This window comes from Botrytis porri (assembly GCF_014898465.1).
Source record: "Botrytis porri strain MUCL 3234 chromosome Unknown BPOR_001, whole genome shotgun sequence".
Lineage (NCBI taxonomy): Eukaryota > Fungi > Ascomycota > Leotiomycetes > Helotiales > Sclerotiniaceae > Botrytis > Botrytis porri.
The window spans coordinates 3652127-3673766 of NW_024066075.1; the positions used below are offsets into that span (position 1 = coordinate 3652127).

A 21640-nucleotide genomic window follows, 5' to 3' on the forward strand; every position below is an offset into this window, starting at 1 on the left:
TTGTTTCGATTTTTGATAATGTAGATTGGGTAAGATGATTTTTTGTCTGGAAGACGATTTGTTTTTAATCTTGGAAATTATCTGCGTTGGGAAGATGATGTTCTTGATAACATTTAGAGTGGAAAGAAGGAGGTTTAAGAGTGTTTGTGAAATCTTTTTGTACATAGTGATTATAGCTACGGTTATACGGTTTGAAAGTTCATAGGGAGAAGATACTGTGGATGCATTATGAATGGTTAGTGAGGAGTACTAGTATAGGTAGTGTCTACGGTAGTAGAAGTGTTCAGTACGGCGTGGATTTTGCTACGGCTGATTCACGCAAACCAATGAATGTAGTTTCTTCGAATCACTTGTGATGGATATGTGATTGGATCAGCCGATGAAAATCGATGTGAAGTCTATAAACTCTCGTAGATATGTCTTGTTTGCTCTGTATATACCGCATAGTCCAAGATATAGCTAAACATAACTTCGGTATTCCATTGACATATTCGCTTACCATCGTGTGGGGGGGTGAGCCGCGGAACAATATAATCCATAGAGCCTTTTCGGGACAAACAGTGTCAAAATTTGACTTTTTATGACATAATATAGATTTCAGTCCTATATCGTAGTGGAAATACTCACACTAAAGATTACATATTTATCGAGTAGCAAAAAGTCTAATTATTACATGCTATTAAAGTTATGTAAAATGACGAATATTATATACCTATGTAATGACTCATTTAAGCTTATCTTGGTTCATGACTAGCTTGAACTAACGTCGTTCATCAGGACCCGTTAAATGTCAGGGGTGCACGTGACTAACCGACATCCCTACATCTTACACAACCCTATATCTTACACACTTTTATTTATTGAATTAAAAATCAATTATAAATTCAAAAATCATTATAATGATTTCAAAATTAATATATAAAAGTTTCAAGAATATCGCAAATTAAAACTGAATTTTTGGGAGATTTAAAATGGAAAACAAAATATTAATTAATTTAAAATATAATAAAAAACTATATTAGAATTTATTTATAAAACTAAAAGTTGGTTTTTCAAAAAATTTATGTTAATATTTTAAGAAAAAAGTTTAAACATTTAAAAAAAACATTAAGAATTAAGTTTTAAATAAGATTTTAAAAGTATATTTAATTTAAAAAAGATAAAAAAGATTTAGAAATTGGGTTTAAAATATATTTACTTTTCTTTTGATAAAAAGAAAAAGAAAAATTATAATTCAAACTAGATTTATTAAGTTTAATCTTTAAGTATTATAAAAGAATATAATATAAGAATAATAAAATCATTTTAAAAATAATAAACAATATAAAGATCAATATTAAATTTATTATAAGTTAATGAAAAAGAAAATGACAATTTTGAAAATACTGTTTATTTTTTTAAACTTCAAAATTATATAGATTTTTTTTCAAAAGAAATATATAACAAAATTATTTTTAAAAGAATTTTATTTAGGAAAATACTTTTAATTTTTTCAAAATTTCTAAGAATTCTAAATTTAAAATTCATTTTTAATTTAATTCTATAATATTTTATATTTGATATTAATATAAAAAACAAATTATTTGAAAAAAAAAACTTATTGTAATAATAATATTATAATATCTAATTATAAGTGTTTTTTAATAAATAATTATAAGTAACTTATATATAATTTATAAAATATATCTTTTTATATTTTTTTTAATTCAAATTAATATATAAATATTATTATAAAATCAACTTTCTATTCAAACATTATAAAATATTTAATTTATAATTGATTTTAATTTAAAAAAAAATAATTTAAGATATTTTAGAATCTTTGATATAAAAGCTCACTTTTTTTTAATTTTCTATATAAGAATAAATCAAAATTTTAAATTATTCAAAAAAAGAACAATTCTTTTTATTTATATTATTGAATAAATCAATATATAATATTTTAATATTAATATTCTTATATTGAAATAATATTACACTTTTAGATTTTCTCAATATTTCAATCTCTGTTTTGAATAAAAATAATATAATGATATCTTAATAAAAAAATTTAATGAAATATAATTATTAATTAATTATTAATTGAATTTAATATATCATTTTGAAAAGAAATAAAGATGTATAAGATACAGGGTTGTAAGAGTTGAGGCCCCGGCTTATCGCACACCACCCTTTTTCGTAACAAAATCCCCGCAAAAATACTGTTTTCCCATACAAATTAATTATTTTCATAATTCTTTAACTATTTGATGAATTGATTTGGAAATTATATACATAAGAAATAACTATATAAAGAATACTCGATTTAAATTATTCCTTGAAATTATAAAAATTGATAAAGTTATAGGTTTTTAAAGTTGAAATTTTTCAGAATTTATAACATGTAATGCTTTTCCTATACAAAAAAACCACTTTTTTCAAGTTTTTTAACAATTTCAATTTTAAGAACCTATAACTTTATCAAAAAAATAACTAAAAATATTTCATTGATTTTTTTGAATCATTTCAATGATTTGTAATCTTATATATTATTTTTATAAACTTAATTTATAAATTGATTGAATTAATATATAGTTTAAAAGTTGAAGAAATGAGGGTTTTTGGTGTGTTTTCGCTTAATATGCGATAAGCCGGGGTTTAAAATCTTACAAGATGTAGGGATATCGGTTAGAGGCTAAAGAACGCAGTTAAGGAGGAGGGTATAAATATAGATTCCTTTCGTAGCTTAGCTCTCTTTTCTCTTCATAATTTACAACATCAATACTAATATTAGAGTCCTGTAGTTTTTAGCCTCCACACCGCGACAATAATCATTATAACCTGATATATTTCAAAATTAACTCTTTACTAATGTAATTTATGAATTTTTAGAAAATTCCTATCAATTTTCATTTAGTGAAATAATACTTAATTATTCAAAATGGAATATCAAAAAAGCCTGAGTTTTAGTATCTTTCTAAAGTATATGGGGTTATACTATATAAAAAGTCCTAATAAATCAAATTAAGCGATATCTTATTATATAAGAGATAAAGAGATTCTCTCTTTAAAAGACAGCTCGAGCTCTCTTTAATGGCTTTCCCGAAAATATAGTGGCGATAACAAATACTCAGAATACATCAAGGGACAGTAGAATAATTTACTGATCTTATTGATTCAAAGAAGCATAGCGACGCTACAGACCAGGGTTATTTGTCTTCTTTCTAATGCTAGAGAAACCGAAGGCTCGTTCACGTCTTGGGCAGATATGACCATGGGGAAAGGGCGGAGAGACTGTTTTGATTTTTACAGCGGAGAGGGTCTGGTATTGGATTAACCTTAAATCTAAGATACAGCATTATCGAGATCGACTACATCCTCATACATCTTCTCCCTTTGAAGGGTTTATCAGCTCTTCTCACAACCGTCAAGTGATGAGTCAGACCTTTCCTATCTGTCTCGGTGACCTAGTGCTTGCCTCCCCAAAAGAGGGGTGACCTGAGATCGTTTGACAACAAGCACGTATCTACTTTGATTTTAAGTGCAAAGAAAAAGCTGCTGTTGATTGTGGACAAAGAAGGTTTCCTTACCAGATCGAAAGAAGTGGCCATTTCGAAGCATGTTTTTGAAACAATGAAACAGTTATAGAGTAGTTACGTGTCAACTATATCTACCATAAATAACATGAAGGTCTTGAGGCATTACGAACCAGAGCCGTGGTTACGTCATATGCTGGCACAAAATTTGGAGCACTAGTACTGTGGGCAGTCATCATTTCCAGATAGTACACACATGATGGTAGTAAATGACGGGTACAGGATGGTATTAACTATACGAGTATCTAAGATATAAGGAAGAAAGGAGAATAAAGATTATGTCAATACTAGTAAGATCTAGGTTCTGCCCAATATGCGTGATCAAAGTTTCCTTGCAAAGGCTGACCTGGATACCTCCAGGTTCATCAGCAGAATCCTTGAAAAATCCACAAATCAAGCTCAAAACGATAACTATGAAAAAATAAGCTTTCAAGGCACAACTTTGTAGCCACCACAATTGAATACTAGAAGGCTTGATATAATTGTTGGGACAACTTACACTATATCTGTGTTGATCGATGACGGTGGGTTCAGACTCTCCTAAGCACCAAGGTATTCGATACAAGCAGAAGCCACACCGAGACCCGATGCTACAAACGGTAAAGCACACGAAGCAAAAGTCAGGATGATGGGCGGAATCGTGGCTCCTGCTGTTTCGGCCGCAGTTGCAGCTATTGCGGCGTAAGCTGTGGACGCACATGCCGCAATCGGACCAGTTGCACCTGCTATGGCCGCACCAATACAGAGCACACAAGCAATGTCCGATAAACAGGAAACTCTGTCTGCGACTTCAGCGTCATCAAGCTTCAGCTTAAGAACCGTCTCTTATCTGGTGACTTGTGTGTCACCCACGGTTTGAGCTGCATTTAATCGCTTCTCAGGCATGTCTTAAAAATTGAGAAGTTCCTGCATCACCGAGGAACACGCGTTCCTTGGTCACTGGCGACCACGCTGCCACATCTTCGGTGTACTGATTAAAGGTGACAGCCCACTTGGTCGCATCGATGTTTACGTAGTCGGTGGTGTTCATCAAATCAGTGACATCACCAGCTTGGACACCGAGATAGAGAGCGATTGTGGCTGGGCTATAAGCAGAAGAAGCGGCCGAGGCTCGGTCGGCAACAGAGGCGACGAGAAGACATTTGACGAAGCTTTATAGACGCATTATGATATTGGCCGAGCAGGAATAAATCTTGAGAAGACTGAAAGATAATAAATGGGGTGGATGAGGTGAATGAGATGAATGAGATAAATGAGATAAATAAGATGAATAAGATCAATGAATAGATTCTGATGTATATAGTAGTCATAAGAGAAATTCATCGGACAAATTCATTGGACAACGGACTTCATCTTTAAGCCTTATGAGCAATAAAGATCATGTAACCGTCGGGTAATGAGCGAGGGTCTCGATTGCGAAGCGTTCGACTCCTAGCCGGGATAAGCAATCGCATAACATCAAAAAAACGCACATGAGTTAAAGCTTAAATCTCACTTCTAATTTCATTAATATATCTTCAAGTTGAACTAATTTTTTGTAGAATCACTAATATCTCATTTAAATAAGTAATGTTAGTTTGAGAAGAGTACGTATGACCTAGATCCTAGAATGTAAGTTCCATTGTCAATGTGTACTTGATCCAATGAGCTAGCTAATTACAGAAAGAAGCAAATCTTGAATAGGCCTTGCCGTAGGACTAGCTCCTTTGTCATAGACTATGAATGACTTAAGGACTGAGATCTAAGGGTTTAGAAAGACCTTACGAGGTGTACCCTAAAGAACTAAACTGCAGGGCTTGGAGAAAATCAAAACCCGTAGGCCGTGCTTGTTTTCTCCTAAGCGCGGCGCTGCATGGTATGAGCGTAGGCTCTACTAGCGAGCTATCAAGATACGAGCTTATCTCGTATATCATCCAATCAGGTTATAGAATCGATCGAGAGATCTACTAGTATTACTTCTAGAAGTCTAATTAAAATTGCGTATTCCAGTCGGTAACGTTCGCTTATACGCAAGCTAGCAAGGAACCCCGGAAAATCCGAAAAGCTTGTTGCAAATCATAACCTTATAGCGATGTCGCTCTTTACTCAACCACAATGAATCTGATATCAGGTTCGACCGATTTAGCAAAAGTTGACACGGTGCGATAAGGAACACCTAATCGGATAAATTATTTAGGTGACGTTCAAGACCCTTGTTTCAAGGTACTATCATTTGGAAACTTATTATTGGCGGACAATCGAACTTTTGTCAATGTAGCATTATCCGACAGGAGCGCATCTGCGGATGTACGTGAGCGGCTACATAACCTTATTGGGCATCATCATGGGTAATACTTCGCTAACATCCTTTCGCATAACTGAATTAAGCTTCAACATAGGAGCCTAATTGAACTAATTGCATCCACAAAATACACCAATCTAACTAGTTGGTGAGTAAGAAAGATTTGGGTCATGACTCGTAACAATTTATATCTAGCTATCGTGCTATGTAAGAGTGACACGAGGTTCCAATGTGGCTTTTCTAATCCCATTCATCTGCTATAAAAACCGGGCTCAATACTAGTGGTTATAGTCGTCGACTCTGATTCGACCGCTTACTCTTCAAATACGATATAAGTCCTAAATAAGTACCCATGTTTTTCGAACTCTTCCAAAGCCAGATTGACCTGTGGAATGCCACTACTATCGCGCGCAGGAGAAGAGATTAAATTTTGGGTAGATTAGAAAGGACTTTGGGGAATGAGGTCCCCGATTTTATGATTCATTGGGGAGCAACTATATTGTTAAATGCAGGCCTTTTATTAATCCAATGCGTCGGGTTCGTCGGGATTGCTTTAATCGTGTAGCCTTAAATATATTGTTCCGAATCATCTCTGGCGTACTAGCTTTCTCTCCAAGCGATGTTGTGCGAACCCTGCTGTTAGTTTCACTCGCTTCCAATTTGAATTTATCAGTCCTCCAGTGGAACCCAGTCCATCTGGCCATCCCATTCATAGATAAGATAAAGTTTATATTAGGCTCCGTGTAGTGTATACAGATGCACCTGGTCCCCAATCTTTAGGCTTAAACCCTATATCAACCGTAGAATGATAGGTTCTTCTATGATCTGGGACCTTCGTTCACATTTTTCGGGAGTGAGAGGTTCAGGAACGGGTCGAGGTACGTTTGATGAGAGTCTTTGATAGAGTTTTGATTCATCAGCGGTATCGGTCACCAGAGTCTAGCATAGCTGATCAAGTTCTAAGCTACGCTACAGATAATTTCCACAAATAGTAATTGAAGTATAAAGGTATTCTTTCTTCCTCAGAACATATTCTTCATCCTCATCAGTATCACTCACTTCTCCAACAAACTCAACAATATTACACTTCCTCTCTCTCTCTCTCTCTCTACTACCAAGCGTTTCACTATCGCCATCCACTATCGCCAGTAAGTCCCTTTATCCTCACTTGCGCAGTGGATGGTAGCCCTGTTACTTCATCAACAGAAGTTGCCTCTTATTACACCTATCTATGCATCACCATTCTTGGGTGCCAGCATTCTGTCGCACCGGGATTGATCGATGACGAGATGATTGGCAGCTGCCTCAACTGCCCTCCCTCTGCATTTGTCAATAGTGGTAAGAGCATCGGGGAATGTCTTATTGTCGCTCAGTAATCAATTTCCTAGAGCAAGCAGACATGCGATCTTAGATGATGGATTAGATGGACAAATTAGGTGGACTTCTTTTTCTTGCTTCGGACATTGGTCTTTACTTTCTTGGGATTAGAGATTTGAAATTGGGGTTGGCTGTATGCATGGGATTGATAGTAATAGTATGGATAGATTCAAAGTGTAAAATACAATGAACACTATTCTCGACAATCGGCTCAAAAACTAACCTTCAAAATGTGCTTCTTCGACCTTATTAATCCTTTCCTGGAATCAGCAAATTCGAACAATTAACAGTAACGACACTCGACTAGGAGTGGGTTATGTCATAATTTGAATCACAAAAATCATAATTTCTATTCAAGCTTATCCTATATGCTACGGGGTGATCTACAAATATTCTTCCATCTCCCCTTCTACTCAATCAATTTGACACTTAGATAGTCATCACGCTAACCTTAAGCTAAGACTGGCTTGAAATAAACGACCTCCTGTTATGAAAAAGATAAAGGGGTCCTTAAGGATCTCTGTTCTCTTCAGATTTCTATTTCCAGTTTATTTGACCTCTACCTATGCGCTCTAGTGTGTAATCGTAACAAATAAGTCTGTTAATTAATTAAAACTGACGCGGTTATATAATCATTTGCTCGAGTTACAAACCTATCAAATAATGAGATTCAAGAGCAATCTCATGATTGTGCGATTATGAAATTGTGCTGTAATATGTAATGGAAAGTCACCATCTGTAGTGCTAACTCGAATTTTATCACTATTTGTCCCAAATAACGCCATGGCTACATATTTGAAGTCTCACTGCTCATACAAAGGGTCTGAAAAAATTATAGTAATAACAGTGATTTATTTAAACTTCGATACTTAACAGATAGGCTGCGCACAAATTATCTGTATTCGTGGATTATCTACAAATAATCTACTTTATAGGTTATTCATCAAAGGTTTTACTCACTTTATGGATTATTTATTGAGGCTTTAAAATTATCTATTTTGTATAAATAATCTACAAATTATTTGTAAATAATCCATCTACTTATAAATAAATGAATTATTTATGGATATATAGATTATTTATAGATAATTTGTGAATTATCTATAAATAATTCATGAATATATAGATTCTCCGAAAAAAATGAAGAATCTCTGTTTTTTTCGCTTAAAATATGAAGCTATTTCTAAATTAATTATAAAATTATATTAATATTATGAAAGATTATAAATAGTTATATAATATATGAATAAGTGAATATCTGCGGGTAATTTGTATTTATTCTATAAGTTACTTGTTCAGATTTTGAATTATTTGCTCTATAAACGGATTATCCGCGGATTATCTGTCAAGGTCATTATCCGCCCCGCGGGTATCCGTTGCACAGCCTATTGACAGATTCCCCAAAATGAACCTTTCCTAACAAGTGATAGCACAAATTCTAGCTCCTCTATCCCTGTCTAGGCATCCCCTAAGAATATCTCCTATTCTCCGTTTACTTAACAAATCAAGCTGTCGGTTTACAAACATCATCTTCCTTATCTAGATCCCCATGCGCTAGAGCCCTCCTATCGAGTATAAAAGTGTGATCTTGAAACTTTGAGATGATGGCTAGATACAGTGTTGAGGAGAAGAATAAAAAGAATTAGCGATTGTTCATTTTTTCTACTTATCCTCTTCTTTTTAACTTTGAAAGAGGATAAAAAGAGAAAGTTAAGATGATACATAGTAAAGCTTTCCGCATTCTTTCTGGCAACATCCACTTCTGCATCCTCGGCTACATGATGCCATCCATATGAAATATCTCCGAATTGATCTTTCGCTAACGAGGAGTTAGTTTCTGCTTCTCCCATTCACACTAAAATTGAAGAAAAGGGGTTATAACGAGATGAAGAATCGTCTGGTATTTGATATCTAGAGTATCAAGTTAGCATCTTCCCTCTCTCGAAGCTTCCATTGGGGTGAAGAATAAGTTCAAAATATCTTACTTCATGTAACAACAATGCGGTGAAAGTAGATGTGATGAAATTGATAGGTCTAGGATTTAAATACACGTTCGCGTAGTCGAAATTCTTGGGGATATTGGAAAAGAGGTATCGAGCCAATTTATTGAATCTAGGATCGGCTTGCGCGTCTACTTCGTTGAATGCGTGGCCGTAGAGCTAGGGAAACAGTCAGTTGGATAGATATGATGTTATAGGGTAGATTGAAACGAATGGGATGAATTATATACAGTAGAATCATCAAGGATGTATTGGAGGACTCACTGTAATTGTCGCCCGATTGGGGTTATGGTTAGTTTTTGGAGTACCGGGCTAGACAAATAGTCTGTCTTGGCTAAGTCGTGGGAAACTTACATGTAATTGCACTCACACCAGCATCTTAACAATAAGGTTTTGGTGTCGATAAGTGATTCTCAGTATCTGGAAGCTGCCTCCGATATTAGTCCTCTACTTAGGAAATACAGATTTCATTGCAATAGGAGACCCATATCAGATGACATGATAAAGCTGCTCACCTTTCCATCTCATTTCTCCATCTTCTGTTTTCTGAACCCATCGTGTGTCATTATCACAATCTAAATGAAAAATATCAGAACCTCTTATAAACTCCCCAAACCTCAAAGAACAAAACCCACAAAACCTAAGATCAGCATTAACCTGCACCTCCTCATGCCTCATTCCCTTCAAAGCCAAGAAATATTTTCTCAGCGCCAATGCCGTCTGTTCATCCTCATCAACCCCATTATTGACATTCTGAGTATCCTGTCCGAAAAGAACATTGAATGCCCTAGTAAAATATGGACCTCGTCTTGCATTCATCAAGCGATCTCCTGCATTTTTTCCTTCTGCTCTGAGTTCGTCGAAAAGGATAGCCAAGCGATGAGTACTACCTCCAAATATGGGTGTACCATTGGCTGCTTCGAGTGGTTTTCCTGGATGCAACATTTGTCGAGCCAGTAGGTGAGTGCTTGGGTATTGTAGGGCAGGAGAATGACAGCGGCGATGAGAGATGGGAAATTCATATGGGGTCTTTTTGTTGAAAGAGGAAAGCGAACAAACAATGAGGAAAAACAAGACAATATCTAAGTATAGAGATGCAAAATTATTTAGAATAGTCGAGTTAATACCTGGAACTTGCAAAGTCTTTTTAATATATTCTCATCCATATCAACTCTCAACTGAAAGACACCGCAGTATGACGAAGAATATTTCTCACTTAAAAAAAATGGACAATTTTCCCAACTCTTTCCAATGGTTCAATCGGTTCCACAAATCTCTTCTCAATCAGCCCTTTCATCTCAAGTTTTACATACAGAAAAACACATACAAACTCAATTCCATAGACATCGCCTTCGAATTCTACAAATCGCTGATCTATTTCCATAACACCCATCCGTCAAATGAATAGCGTTACTCAGCCGCCTCCCAATTCACCATCATCTCTCAATCCATATATCTCAAGACACAGAACCCTCTCTCCATAGTCTTGACCGTCATCATCCACCAAATACAAACAAGCAAAGCCGACGTTTTGGATCATATATTTAAAGATCCCCACATCTCAAAATAAGCGGTGACAAGCCCCTGACTAATTCCCATCCCAGTATCCCCATTCGTCCGCTCTTATTTCCCCAATCTCGTGGCGTAATACTGCGAAGCTAAGCCTCGTACTTTCAGATTAAAGATTGGCCTTAAGGCGGTTCATTATCAGCCCTATCCTCGTGAGACCAAAATTTAAAACTTTGTTTGTTATAGACTGGATTATATTTGTTTTGGTTCTCTAGATCTGTAGATCTGGATGAACTAATTCACACAATAAAAGCTTATACTCTCAATCTCGAGCTTCGATTTGGTATACTTTTCCCCACCAAAACCGGCATATGGCTTTTGTGGGTTCATAGGGTATGCTTCTACTAAAATGCTTGATTCGTTCTCGAAGTGCGGGAATGGATGCTTAAAGTTAAGCTTAGACGCTCTTGGTTTTTGAACTTCTCCATGAATAATATGGTGGATTTTTGAATAAGTGTGTCAGCGTGACTTTCCTTTTCTTCGTCATTTTGAGGTGGATAGCAGATGATGGAAAGCGTGGGGTTTGGGATGAAAATGTCAGATTGTTGATGTCAAGAGAGTTTTGTGCAGATGAAGAGATCGAGTACGTCTCGGCGGAGCAAGATCTTCTCGTTTGAATCTTTCATACACTCCGTGATGCAAAGAAAAGTATATCCAAATGAAAGCCATAAAGTCTCATCCAACTCCACCTCTTCCCATTCCCACATCTCCCAACCACACCTCTCCTACAAAAGTACCCTCAAAATGCATTTCCTATATCCCCCCCTCTCTTTCCTCTTCCTGTCTTCTTCCTCAACCCAACCACCGCCCATCAAACCCCTCCTCATTCCGCCCCCCCCCCAAACCCGGCCTTCCCCTCTCCTCAACCGATATCGATACCGCAATCGATGAATTCTGTAGAAATGGGGCTGAAATAAAAGGATATGGGAAACACGAGGAAAACATGTATGAATTTCCCGCGGAAGGACAACCGCAGTTTTACAATAATGATTTGTATAAGATGCATTTAACGATGGGGCAGAGACGGTGGAGAATGGGGGACTGGTGCCTTGTAAAAATATGGAGTGGCGTGGGTAAGTGATTTGTTCTTCTTATCTTGTTTTGATTGATTGATTGGAGAAGAGTATATCATATATTGACCAGAAAATTGGGATATGATTGGAAAATGGGTCGAGACGATTGTCTCTAAGCTTTGGGAAGAATTTATCAAGATTGTGCGGATGCCACAGTAAGGATTCAGGGAGGTACATATACTTATCGATGTGTGAGATATAAGTCATGCATATTAACACTCGAGATTCTTAGGAGTTTTGAATTACAACGAGGTATTCGTAAGAGAAGAAAACAGGCGGGATTTGATTATTCAAATCTCTATTGAAATCTTCTGAATTAAACAAATGAAAAATTATTTACAAATGATTTACATAAATTCAATAAGATTATAGGAAATAACAGCTTCTGGTTCTGTGTATTGTTTAAGAGGAGTAATCGAGTTAAGATATCAAAGAAATGGTCAAATTCCATCTATTTTTCTCTTATGAATGGAACGAGAGAAGTATAATCATTAAAGTATAATAATTGAGGTGTAACAAGGGAAGAATAAGAATTGAAGTATAATAATCAAAGTATAACAATCCAAGCATCACAGTCGAAGTACATCAACTACTTTGTCTCGAAAGCGAGAAGAGATAAAACGGGATGAAGATGACTACTAAAGATTGCCAGCATTTCAATATCCCGGATCGGGATACAATCTTACATTATTATGAAAACTTTTTCACATCACCAATTTCAATTTTCACAAAAGCTTCGAAATTCCAAAACCTCGAATTAAATCATCATAAAAAATTCTCATTTTCGCATCCGAAGTCTTCGCGTTCGCTTGCATAGTAACAAACTATTTCGCAGCAACTAAGTATCATAACCCTCTCAACCTTCCTTTAAACTTCCCCTTGCTGAATCACATATGCAATGCTACCCCCCTATCACCATCCTTAACTCTTCACCTCCCTAACCTCTAATTCTTCTTCGCATCCTTCAAACCCAACTCCCTATAAAACGCTTCGGTACTAGGTTTCCTTCCTAGAAACGCCTCCAGGGTAGTCATTTCATCCTGACTACCACCCTTCTCAAGCACCATATGTCTATATCTCCGTCCCTCCTTAGGATCCATTGGATTCTTTTCGAATACCGTGTAGAACATATCTGCACTATAGACTTGACTAGACAAGTATCCATAATAACCTGCATCATACCCACCAATCAAATGGCCAAAAGTAGCTTGACCATTGCCCCAATCACTCTTTGCACCCAGAGCTTCTGGGCCTTTGAGACCACAGATTTCTGCTCTAAGTTCATTGTACAATTCGCTGATTTTGAATGCTTCGGCTTCTGCATGGTCCTTAGGAGTATGAACTGTCATATCGAAGATACCAAAGTGAAGTTGTCGGAGATTGAAAAGAGCGCCGTTAACATGTTTGGTGCTAATTTGTTTGGCAATCAAATCATCTGGAATAGATTCACCAGTAACATAATGTTTACTCAATTTTTGCAATTGACTTGGAGTCCAACACCAATTTTCCAACATTTGACTTGGTGCTTCGACAAAGTCACGCACAGTGTTTGTACCATGGAAACGAGAGTATCTGGTACGACCAGCCAAATCATGGATACCATGACCCAATTCGTGGAAGAGAGTAACAACCTCATCGTGTTTCAAGAGAGATGGTTTCTTATCAGTTGGTTTGGAGAAATTGCAAACGAGTGCTGTAGCAGGATATCTTCTTGTTCCATTTGGATAGTAGAAACCAGATTGAATGCCAAAGTTTGCAGCATGGCCATACTTTCCTGGACGTGGATGCAAGTCCAAGTAAAGATAACCAACAAATCCACTACCTTCACCTTCATCATCCCAAACGGTAAAGAGTTTGGCATCTGGATGAGGTAAAACATCAGAACCCTTTCCAGTTGGTGAAACCTTAGCTAGTTCCTCCTCGCTGCTGATATCAACAAAGACGAATCCAAATAACTCTTCGAAGATCTTAAGCATTCCTTCAATTGTAGATTGAAGAGGGAAGTATTCCGCAATCTTATTTTCATCAATAGAAAACTCATTCTCCACCATCATTCGATCATAAAATCGATTATCCCAAAGATAATAATTATCATCAAAAGTCGAACTCAATCCTCTAGCATCCAAATCTTGTTTCTTAAGAGCTTTGAGATGTTCGACTTCCTTAGCTCCACCCGGAGTAAGTTGGAGCTTCAAATCATGCAAGAACTCATTGACCGTAGCAGGAGTCTTTGCCATCTTATCCTCAATCCTGAAGCTCGCATGATCAGGATAACCCAATAATCTAGCAGCCTCATCTCTAAGAACAATAGCTTCTTTGAACAATTCCACATTCTCTTTACACTTGTTCTCATTCTGGATAAAGACTTGTTTTCTGGTTTCCGCATTCTTCGCGAACTTCAATGTAGGGAACAAATCAGGGTATTTGAACGACAACCTCAATTTTCCCTCATTTTCCCCCTCACCCTTCTTCAATCCCGAGATGACGTCCTCAGGAACTCCATCAAGTTCTTTCAATGTGAACCAGATTCCTTCATCCTCCTCGTTCAGATTCTTCTGGAATTTAGTCGCAATAGCAGCCAACCTCTTACTAATCTCCTTGAATCTATCCCTCTTCTCTCCCTTCTCAAGCCCCAATCCATTTCTAATATATCCTTTATATTCCTTCTCCAAAAGTCTCTTCGATTCGGGATCTAAATCTTCTTTCTTCTTGTAAACCGCATCGACCAATTTAAAAACATCCTCTCTCATTGCCATCTCAATCTGCGCTTCATCCATAATTTCCTCCGCTTTCGAACTCGCATCACGGAGTTTCGAATCGCCGGATACAGCTTGGTAGAAGGTAAGAACGCTGATTTGAAGCGAATCAAGATCATCTTGGTTGGCGGTTGGCAAGAGAACGTTTGCGAATGTTGCATCTTCCGGTTTGACATTTGCAACGATATCATCGAGCATTTTTCGATAGTTGTCCATCAAGGCCTTTGCCTCGTCGACAATCTGGGATTCGGTATGAGTAAAGAGAGGAGGAGCCTGAGGAGGCTTTTGGTATTGAGAAGGTGCCATGGTTGCGGTAGTGATGAGTCGTGTTGAGGTTGGATTGATGGTGGTTGAGAGAGGGGACCAGAGGGGTCTTGTATTTGTAGGTCTGAGTTGACTAAATAAAGCTCCCAGTCTGGGTCCAATCCTTGAGGTAGCCAGAATGACAGATATGGAAAGAAAGATGAGCAGTAGTACAGTGAGGGAACGTATGATACGTGTGATGGAAGCCAGGATGAATGAAGTTGGTTGGGTATTATAATCCCTTGGTGATTAATTAGGCGTTTAAGAGCTGTCAAGAATGGAAGGTATGACAGATATGTATGTTGGTGGGGAAGAGAGCGTGGGTAGAGACGTATTGAGTCAGTGAATGTGTGAGTGAGTGTATGTATGTACTTATTTGTAACCTTGGAAGCATCAAAAAGTACTCGAGAGGGCTTTTTGAAAGTTATGAAGGGCAGATGAATTCTTTATAATGTTGGATACCAGAATTTCAGAATTTCAGAATTCTAGAAGTCTCAGCTTGTCAATTCAGGGTCGTACGGTACCTGTGCTATGAATGCGGAAAGCAAGGGATATTCATACCCGAGAATATGGGGTACCCAGGTACTTTTACAAGGCAAGTAAATCAACGTCTTTACTATCTAGAAATCAATGGGAATCTTTGCTTTTTCTCTATTTCCATCGATATTATATTAAATGCCATAATTTTATGATATAAACACTCTCTCCTCCCAATCAGTACAATCTCCCCCACCACCTCTCCTCATCCTCCTCCCCCATCCTCCTCCCCCATCCTCCTCCCCCATCCTCCTCCCCCTTCCTCCTCCCCCATCCTCACTCCCAAACTCCCACCCCCGTCCCCAGAACCTCAGCATCCCCTTCCAAAACCTTCTTCCCACTCCTCATAACCGCCGTACTGATCAACGACCCCCTCAACAAATACAAAATCTTTCCTTCAAACCCCTCTTCCCCTTCAACTTCCTTCCCCTTGTCACCCCCATTCCCCTCCCCCCCACACCTCATAGCCAACCGCCACCGCACACCGTCCACATTTCCACACTCCTCTTTTCTCAAACCCATCTTCTTTCCGTATAATCACCTGTTTACTAGGTTGCGTAAGAGAAAGAAGATTTGTATACCCATAACTTGGTAATGGTTCCTGCTCTTCACCATCCTTCACCTCCTCTCCATCCGCGGATATCCCCTCTCTCGTTATATCCATCGCATCCCCATCCCTCTCCCTTCCTTCTCCCTGTCTTCCAAATCCAGGCGCCACCCCCGAAACCGGCAAAATAAAACTCCCATCTCCCGTTCCTTTCCTCTTCGGAAGCGTCGAAATCGTATGCGTCGTCGCCAGTAGAAGATTCGTACAGTAGGCGCAATGATATGTGTTGATTTCTGGAGGAGACATTGTGAGATCGTGAGCTCGTGAGCCTGCGATATTGTGCGCTTATGAGCTTGTAAACTTATGAGCTTGCAATCCTACAATACCCCAAACTTCCACCCCCTCTTTCCAAATCCCAAATTCTGAATCCCAAATCCTCAATCGCAACTGATCCAGGAACCCAGATTCTCAAATCCGCAGCCTCTCAATAAATCAATAAACCACAGCCTCTAACGAACGTCAATTCGTCGCAGATTGTCGAAGATATCCGTTCAGCCGTGCAATGGCGCAAACCCTCAAAATCTCCTTCGAAGCCAGGCACTCCGATATAACCCAACCCAACCCAATCTCAGTCTGAATCTGAATCTGAATCTCTGAATCCAAAGCTCCTTTACACTCGAATCCAAATCCAAATCCAAATCCAAATCCAAGCCCGAGGACAATTCTTTCCTATATGATTACTGATGTCGAATTTGTTGATCGTTATTTTGAGATATAACAGACTCGTATTATTCTACTTCCTTGTTCAGTAGTCCAAGTTATTGGTGAGTGCGAAAAAAAAAGTACAAGTTCCGTTGTCAATATCAGAAAGAAATAAGTTATATTTTTATTTACAACACAAAACAACCCAGAAATACCACAGCCTCGAAGCTAACACTTCAGCCTTCTCCTGACATCCCATCCCATCCCATCCCACCACAACTAGCCTACCAGTGGTTAAGAAACCCAACATCAATAACACTTCATCTACATCTACATCTACCACTATCTCCAATCAAAAACACACTCAAATATTCACAACATGCTCATCACAAAATCTGTACACTTCAACTTCATCAAGAAAAAAATCATAATATCCATTTCTGCCTTTGCAGGCCTAAAAGTTCATTCAACGCCATAGCCATAGCCATTATCAATATCCTTCCTTCCACTCCACAGCTCCTATTGATGCCGTCGCGAAAAAGTAATTCCTACAACTGATATGATATCTTCGTTTCTCCTTACTTGTATATCTGCCTCTCTCTCTGCCTTTCCCATTGCATCTCCACTCTACTCATCTCCCAGTAATATTCAACCCCCCTTCCATAACAAAGTACAAAATCTAGTTTGCGAGGATAGTTCGTACGAGATCTATATCCATAAATTAGCATTCTATATTCCCACTGCATCTCCCCTCCAATATATCTTCGCCAAAAATCCTCAAAACTCACCAGTATAATTAATCTCCCCACTACTAGTATCAACCGCCTTCAACAATTCATCAACCTCCTCATCACTCATTTTCTCTCCCAAATTCGTCAAGATGTATCGTAATTGTCCAACGCCAATAAATCCAGTCATATCCTTATCGAAGACCTGGAAACCACGACAGTATTCTTCTGGTTCACCTGGGTCGCGGAATCCACCTGGGCGGTTGAGAATCTTGGAGAAGGTTTCGAAATCGACTGTGAGGATGAAGTATTAGTATATAATCCATAACTTGATGTTGAGAGGAAGCCCTATCAATAGCTTTGCGCGCCACGAAAATTATTCGCAGAATATCAAAACCGAGAAAAACATCCTCGAATCCTCCTCATAATCAACAAAATAACTCACATTCACCACCAACATTCTTCTCCAACTCTCGAATCTCATTCAAAGTAGGATTCTGACCACACGCTCTCAACAAATCTCCCAGTTGATCCAATTGCACACGTTGAGTACCGCGTTTATCGAAGAGTTGGAATGCTTCTCTGTAGTTTGTGGAGGCCTGCGCATCGTATGGAGGATTAGTTGATGACATTTTAGATATCTTGAGATTAATATCCGCAACAATAGAATGGAGTAGAGTTGTGAAGTAAAGTAAAGGGATGTGAGAATGTTGTTATGCAGTACAAATTGTCTGGTATTGATGTCCCCCAACGTATTATAATGCGCCGAGCCATCAAATGGTGAATAAACCCACAAACAGACAGTTTACTACTAGGTATCCGGCATTGTTGCTTTTGCAACCGTATATGAGCGGGCAGTAACAAACCAGAATGAGAACCAGCAAATCGGAAGCAACGCTCAAATTGGAACACCATTCAAGCAAGGAATGGACAGGAATGCATAAGATATGTATGTCAGGGGAAACGAAACAAGGGATAGAAAAACTCACCATTTTGAATATGATTTGGGGGTGTCCTTGAAGTGTGGTGTGAGAATTGAAGATATATCAATGGAGTCTGTAAGTGTAGAAGGTATGATTAGAAGAAGAGAGATTGTAGCTCTAGAAATCTGATAACTTTGGTCCGTGCCTAGTATTATGTTTATGCCAGCCAGCCTCTCATCTATTTTATTCGTATGGGATGTGTTGTTCCTTCAGCATAATTATTAGAGTGGATCGAAGTGAATTTTTGGCAGGGCAACCAGGATTTGGAAAATGGTATTAAGGGGGGCTCAGCGAGGAGTCTCCCGGTGAGTAGTGTTGTTATTTCTCAATTTTTTTGACTATAAATAACATTGACAAACCAGATTCCCAATTCTTCATTAAATATCTCATCATTTCAAAAGTTACTCACAAGTTTGAATTTATGAAATCACATCAAAAGTGACCAAACATCGAAGTCTCCCTTGATTGACATAATAGGGCATAAAGAGCACCCCAATTTATGTAATGTGATATCCCGAGTTCGATTAATCGGGTTTACATTTCTCTTCACCCCCAATTGTACCAATGAGAAGAGGGTGAATTAATATGAACCCCCGATTAACCAAGGAATATCTGCCTCCATAGTGCTTCATATATAAAAGTATGTACTTGACTATTCGTTCGTTCTATCAATCCTATTCAAAATCCCATAATACTATGATTCGGAATAATCTACTCGAGAACGTGTGTAGTCTTTCCATAGACCGAAGACTCTGGCCAACGGGAGTACCAATGAACACCATCAAAAAACCCCCTTAAGAGTATGTCATTGCCGTTTTCATGGTGCGAAGGAATCTACTAGATATGTAGGTCAGAAAGCTGCATCTTATCGTAGATTTTAGAAGAAATAAGTATCTACACTCTGCTTAATTGCTCTATGTATAGATATTCAGGAGCGACGGGAGTTAATTCATTATGAAGCTGCGCGCAACATCCTATATCAAAACTCATCCAGAAAGGCCAACTTCTATCACACCCAATCCCAAATTCTTATTCCAACCATCACCCATAACCCCCCCCCCCTCCTATTTCTTCCTCGCCAACAAAATAACGGTCCCCCACTCCGTCTCCACCTCTACATCCCTCCAGTCTTCACCCTCCTTCCCTCTCAACTTCGGTTCTATCCTCAACATCTCCTCAAACATCTCATCAATCACATCACCCTTTCCCTCCTCCCCCACTTCCCTTTTCTTCCTCTCCTGATTCTCCCTCTGCCACCCGTGAAACGCACTAAACGTCCTCCAATACCCCTCCAACTCCCCCAACTTCATTCTCCTCCCCATCACCACCCCTCCCTCCGCAATCCCCTCTCCACTCTTCTTCCCCTTCAATCCCGGCTCATACCTCCCCCACTCCACATCCCTAAATACCTCCTCCAACGGCCTCATCACCTCATCCCTATACAACCCTCTTAGTCTCTCTCTCCCCGGCTGTTCCCAAAACCTGCCCATATACCTCTCCCCCTCCCCATAACAAAACCTATCCAACACCTCCGTCGCCTCTGGAAAATCCACCAACAAATTATCCTTATACCCCCAAAACGCCAGGGTCCCTCCCTCCCTCAATTTCCTCCCCACCATCCTCCACACCCCCGGAAAATCAAACCAATGCGCCGCCTGTCCCGCAACCACCATATCCACACTCCCATCTTCGACAAAATCGAGATTTTCCGCGGATGCTTGTCTCCATTCTATATTTCCCTCGGCATCATTTTCTGATGCGATTTTGCGCGCTTGGGCTATCATCACAGCGCTAGGATCCGTACCGTACACTTTTTTAAAGTGCGGAGCAAGAGCTCGACTTACGACTCCGTGACCACATCCTAGATCGAGAAGGGTAGAGCGGGGCCCGACGTGATAGTTTAGGGTTTTGGTGTAGAAATTTTGGGGGTAGGAGGGGCGGAATGCGGCGTAGGAGGCTGCGGAGAAGGTTTTGTGTCTAGAGTTGAGGTTAGTAAGGTTATGGAGGAATAGAGGATAGATGAGAAAGGAGGAGAACTCACGCAAATGTAGCCATCTTAATACTTTGTGAATGACTTGAAGAAGATCAACGTGCTTGGAAGAATATATATCCCGTCTGTAGGAAATCAAACAATCTACCAATTCAATTCCTTCACCAATGGATCGAATATTCGCAATAACCTTTGACTGCTCAGGTGGTTGATTATCTCACTCCCCTCTTTCTCTGTCTCTTTCAACACCTACTAGGTAATCACCAATACAACACAACAAATCCAATCCAATCAAATCTCAAAACCTTTCTACAATATTCCTTCAACCGTAAAAGTTACATATAAATAATAAATAATCACCAAACTAGACAGTAATAATATCCTTTCAGAATCACACTCACAACCCCCATCAAAAGCACACCTCCACCTACTATTTATATCCTCATCTCCATCCCATCCCTTATCCTTTATCCGAGAATATGACATCAATCACATCTATCTACCTACATACCTATCCATTCCCCTCCTACAATTCTACCGACCAACCGAATACTCCCCTCCTCCGATCCAAACATGCGACACCGCACTCGTGTTTTGCGATATCGGATTTCTTCATTAGTTAATTCGGTTACGAAAGGATATCACAGGTGCGTTGTATTGATATACAATGCAGGCCTCTTCCCAAGAGCAAAAGGGCAGATTTCTTTAATTTTTGAGATTTTTGGAATTACTGATTAAGCAAAATTTGATTAAATAAGTATTATAAATTTCTTAATGAAAAATCTAACTTACATTTACCTCCTCTTGAAGTACCTCCTATTACTTTTCAAAAGACCTAACGTATTTCATTAGCGTATGAATTATATTATTATATAGACTACCTCATTTTACATAGAAAATTTGTTTCTATATAATTTTATACTTTATTTATTTACTAATATAATTTAATTAAATATATAATATATCAATATGCGAAAATTATAAACTTCTATTTCTTTTTTTTTAAAAATGAATTTTAAATAATCGTTTTTATAGAAATAGGTTTTTTATAATAAAAACTATAACGAAATTCACATTTTTTTAATATAATAAGAAATTTTTAGATTTCTAAACAGACAATATTTTGTTATTATTTAATCTTCTTTTTTTTAAAAAAAGAATTAGGTTTTGAAATCTCATTATTATTACGATGGGTAACAGAATGCCATGTGACCAATGT

General features: G+C 38.1%; 7 protein-coding genes across 7 annotated transcripts; 1 reads left to right on the forward strand and 6 right to left on the reverse strand.

The window, feature by feature from the left end:
* Positions 1-4115: 4115 nt before the first annotated feature.
* Positions 4116-4928, reverse strand: EAF01_000987 (uncharacterized protein; the record flags this gene model as incomplete). Its single annotated transcript, XM_038909237.1, has 3 exons — positions 4116-4357; positions 4491-4726; positions 4924-4928. The coding sequence occupies 3 exons, from the start codon at positions 4926-4928 to the stop codon at positions 4116-4118; spliced, it is 483 nt and encodes a 160-aa protein (XP_038776143.1).
* A 4794-nt stretch (positions 4929-9722) lies between these two features.
* On the reverse strand, positions 9723-10178 carry EAF01_000988 (uncharacterized protein; the record flags this gene model as incomplete). The annotated part of the gene is made up of 1 exon (XM_038909238.1): positions 9723-10178. One exon carries the CDS (start codon positions 10176-10178, stop codon positions 9723-9725), a length of 456 nt encoding a protein of 151 aa, XP_038776144.1.
* Positions 10179-11460: 1282 nt separating this feature from the next.
* Positions 11461-12034, forward strand: EAF01_000989 (uncharacterized protein; the record flags this gene model as incomplete). The annotated part of the gene is made up of 2 exons (XM_038909239.1): positions 11461-11875; positions 11946-12034. 2 exons carry the CDS (start codon positions 11461-11463, stop codon positions 12032-12034), a joined length of 504 nt encoding a protein of 167 aa, XP_038776145.1.
* Positions 12035-12819: 785 nt separating this feature from the next.
* On the reverse strand, positions 12820-14937 carry EAF01_000990 (uncharacterized protein; the record flags this gene model as incomplete). Its single annotated transcript, XM_038909240.1, has 1 exon — positions 12820-14937. The coding sequence occupies one exon, from the start codon at positions 14935-14937 to the stop codon at positions 12820-12822; it is 2118 nt and encodes a 705-aa protein (XP_038776146.1).
* Positions 14938-15747: 810 nt separating this feature from the next.
* On the reverse strand, positions 15748-16324 carry EAF01_000991 (uncharacterized protein; the record flags this gene model as incomplete). The annotated part of the gene is given in 2 exon segments (XM_038909241.1): positions 15748-15993; positions 16013-16324. The coding sequence occupies 2 exon segments, from the start codon at positions 16322-16324 to the stop codon at positions 15748-15750; spliced, it is 558 nt and encodes a 185-aa protein (XP_038776147.1).
* Positions 16325-16963: 639 nt separating this feature from the next.
* On the reverse strand, positions 16964-18080 carry EAF01_000992 (uncharacterized protein; the record flags this gene model as incomplete). The annotated part of the gene is made up of 3 exons (XM_038909242.1): positions 16964-17428; positions 17509-17742; positions 17894-18080. The coding sequence occupies 3 exons, from the start codon at positions 18078-18080 to the stop codon at positions 17400-17402; spliced, it is 450 nt and encodes a 149-aa protein (XP_038776148.1). The 3' UTR covers positions 16964-17399.
* A 1415-nt stretch (positions 18081-19495) lies between these two features.
* EAF01_000993 (uncharacterized protein) lies at positions 19496-20486 on the reverse strand (the record flags this gene model as incomplete). The annotated part of the gene is made up of 2 exons (XM_038909243.1): positions 19496-20408; positions 20473-20486. 2 exons carry the CDS (start codon positions 20484-20486, stop codon positions 19496-19498), a joined length of 927 nt encoding a protein of 308 aa, XP_038776149.1.
* Positions 20487-21640: the final 1154 nt, after the last annotated feature.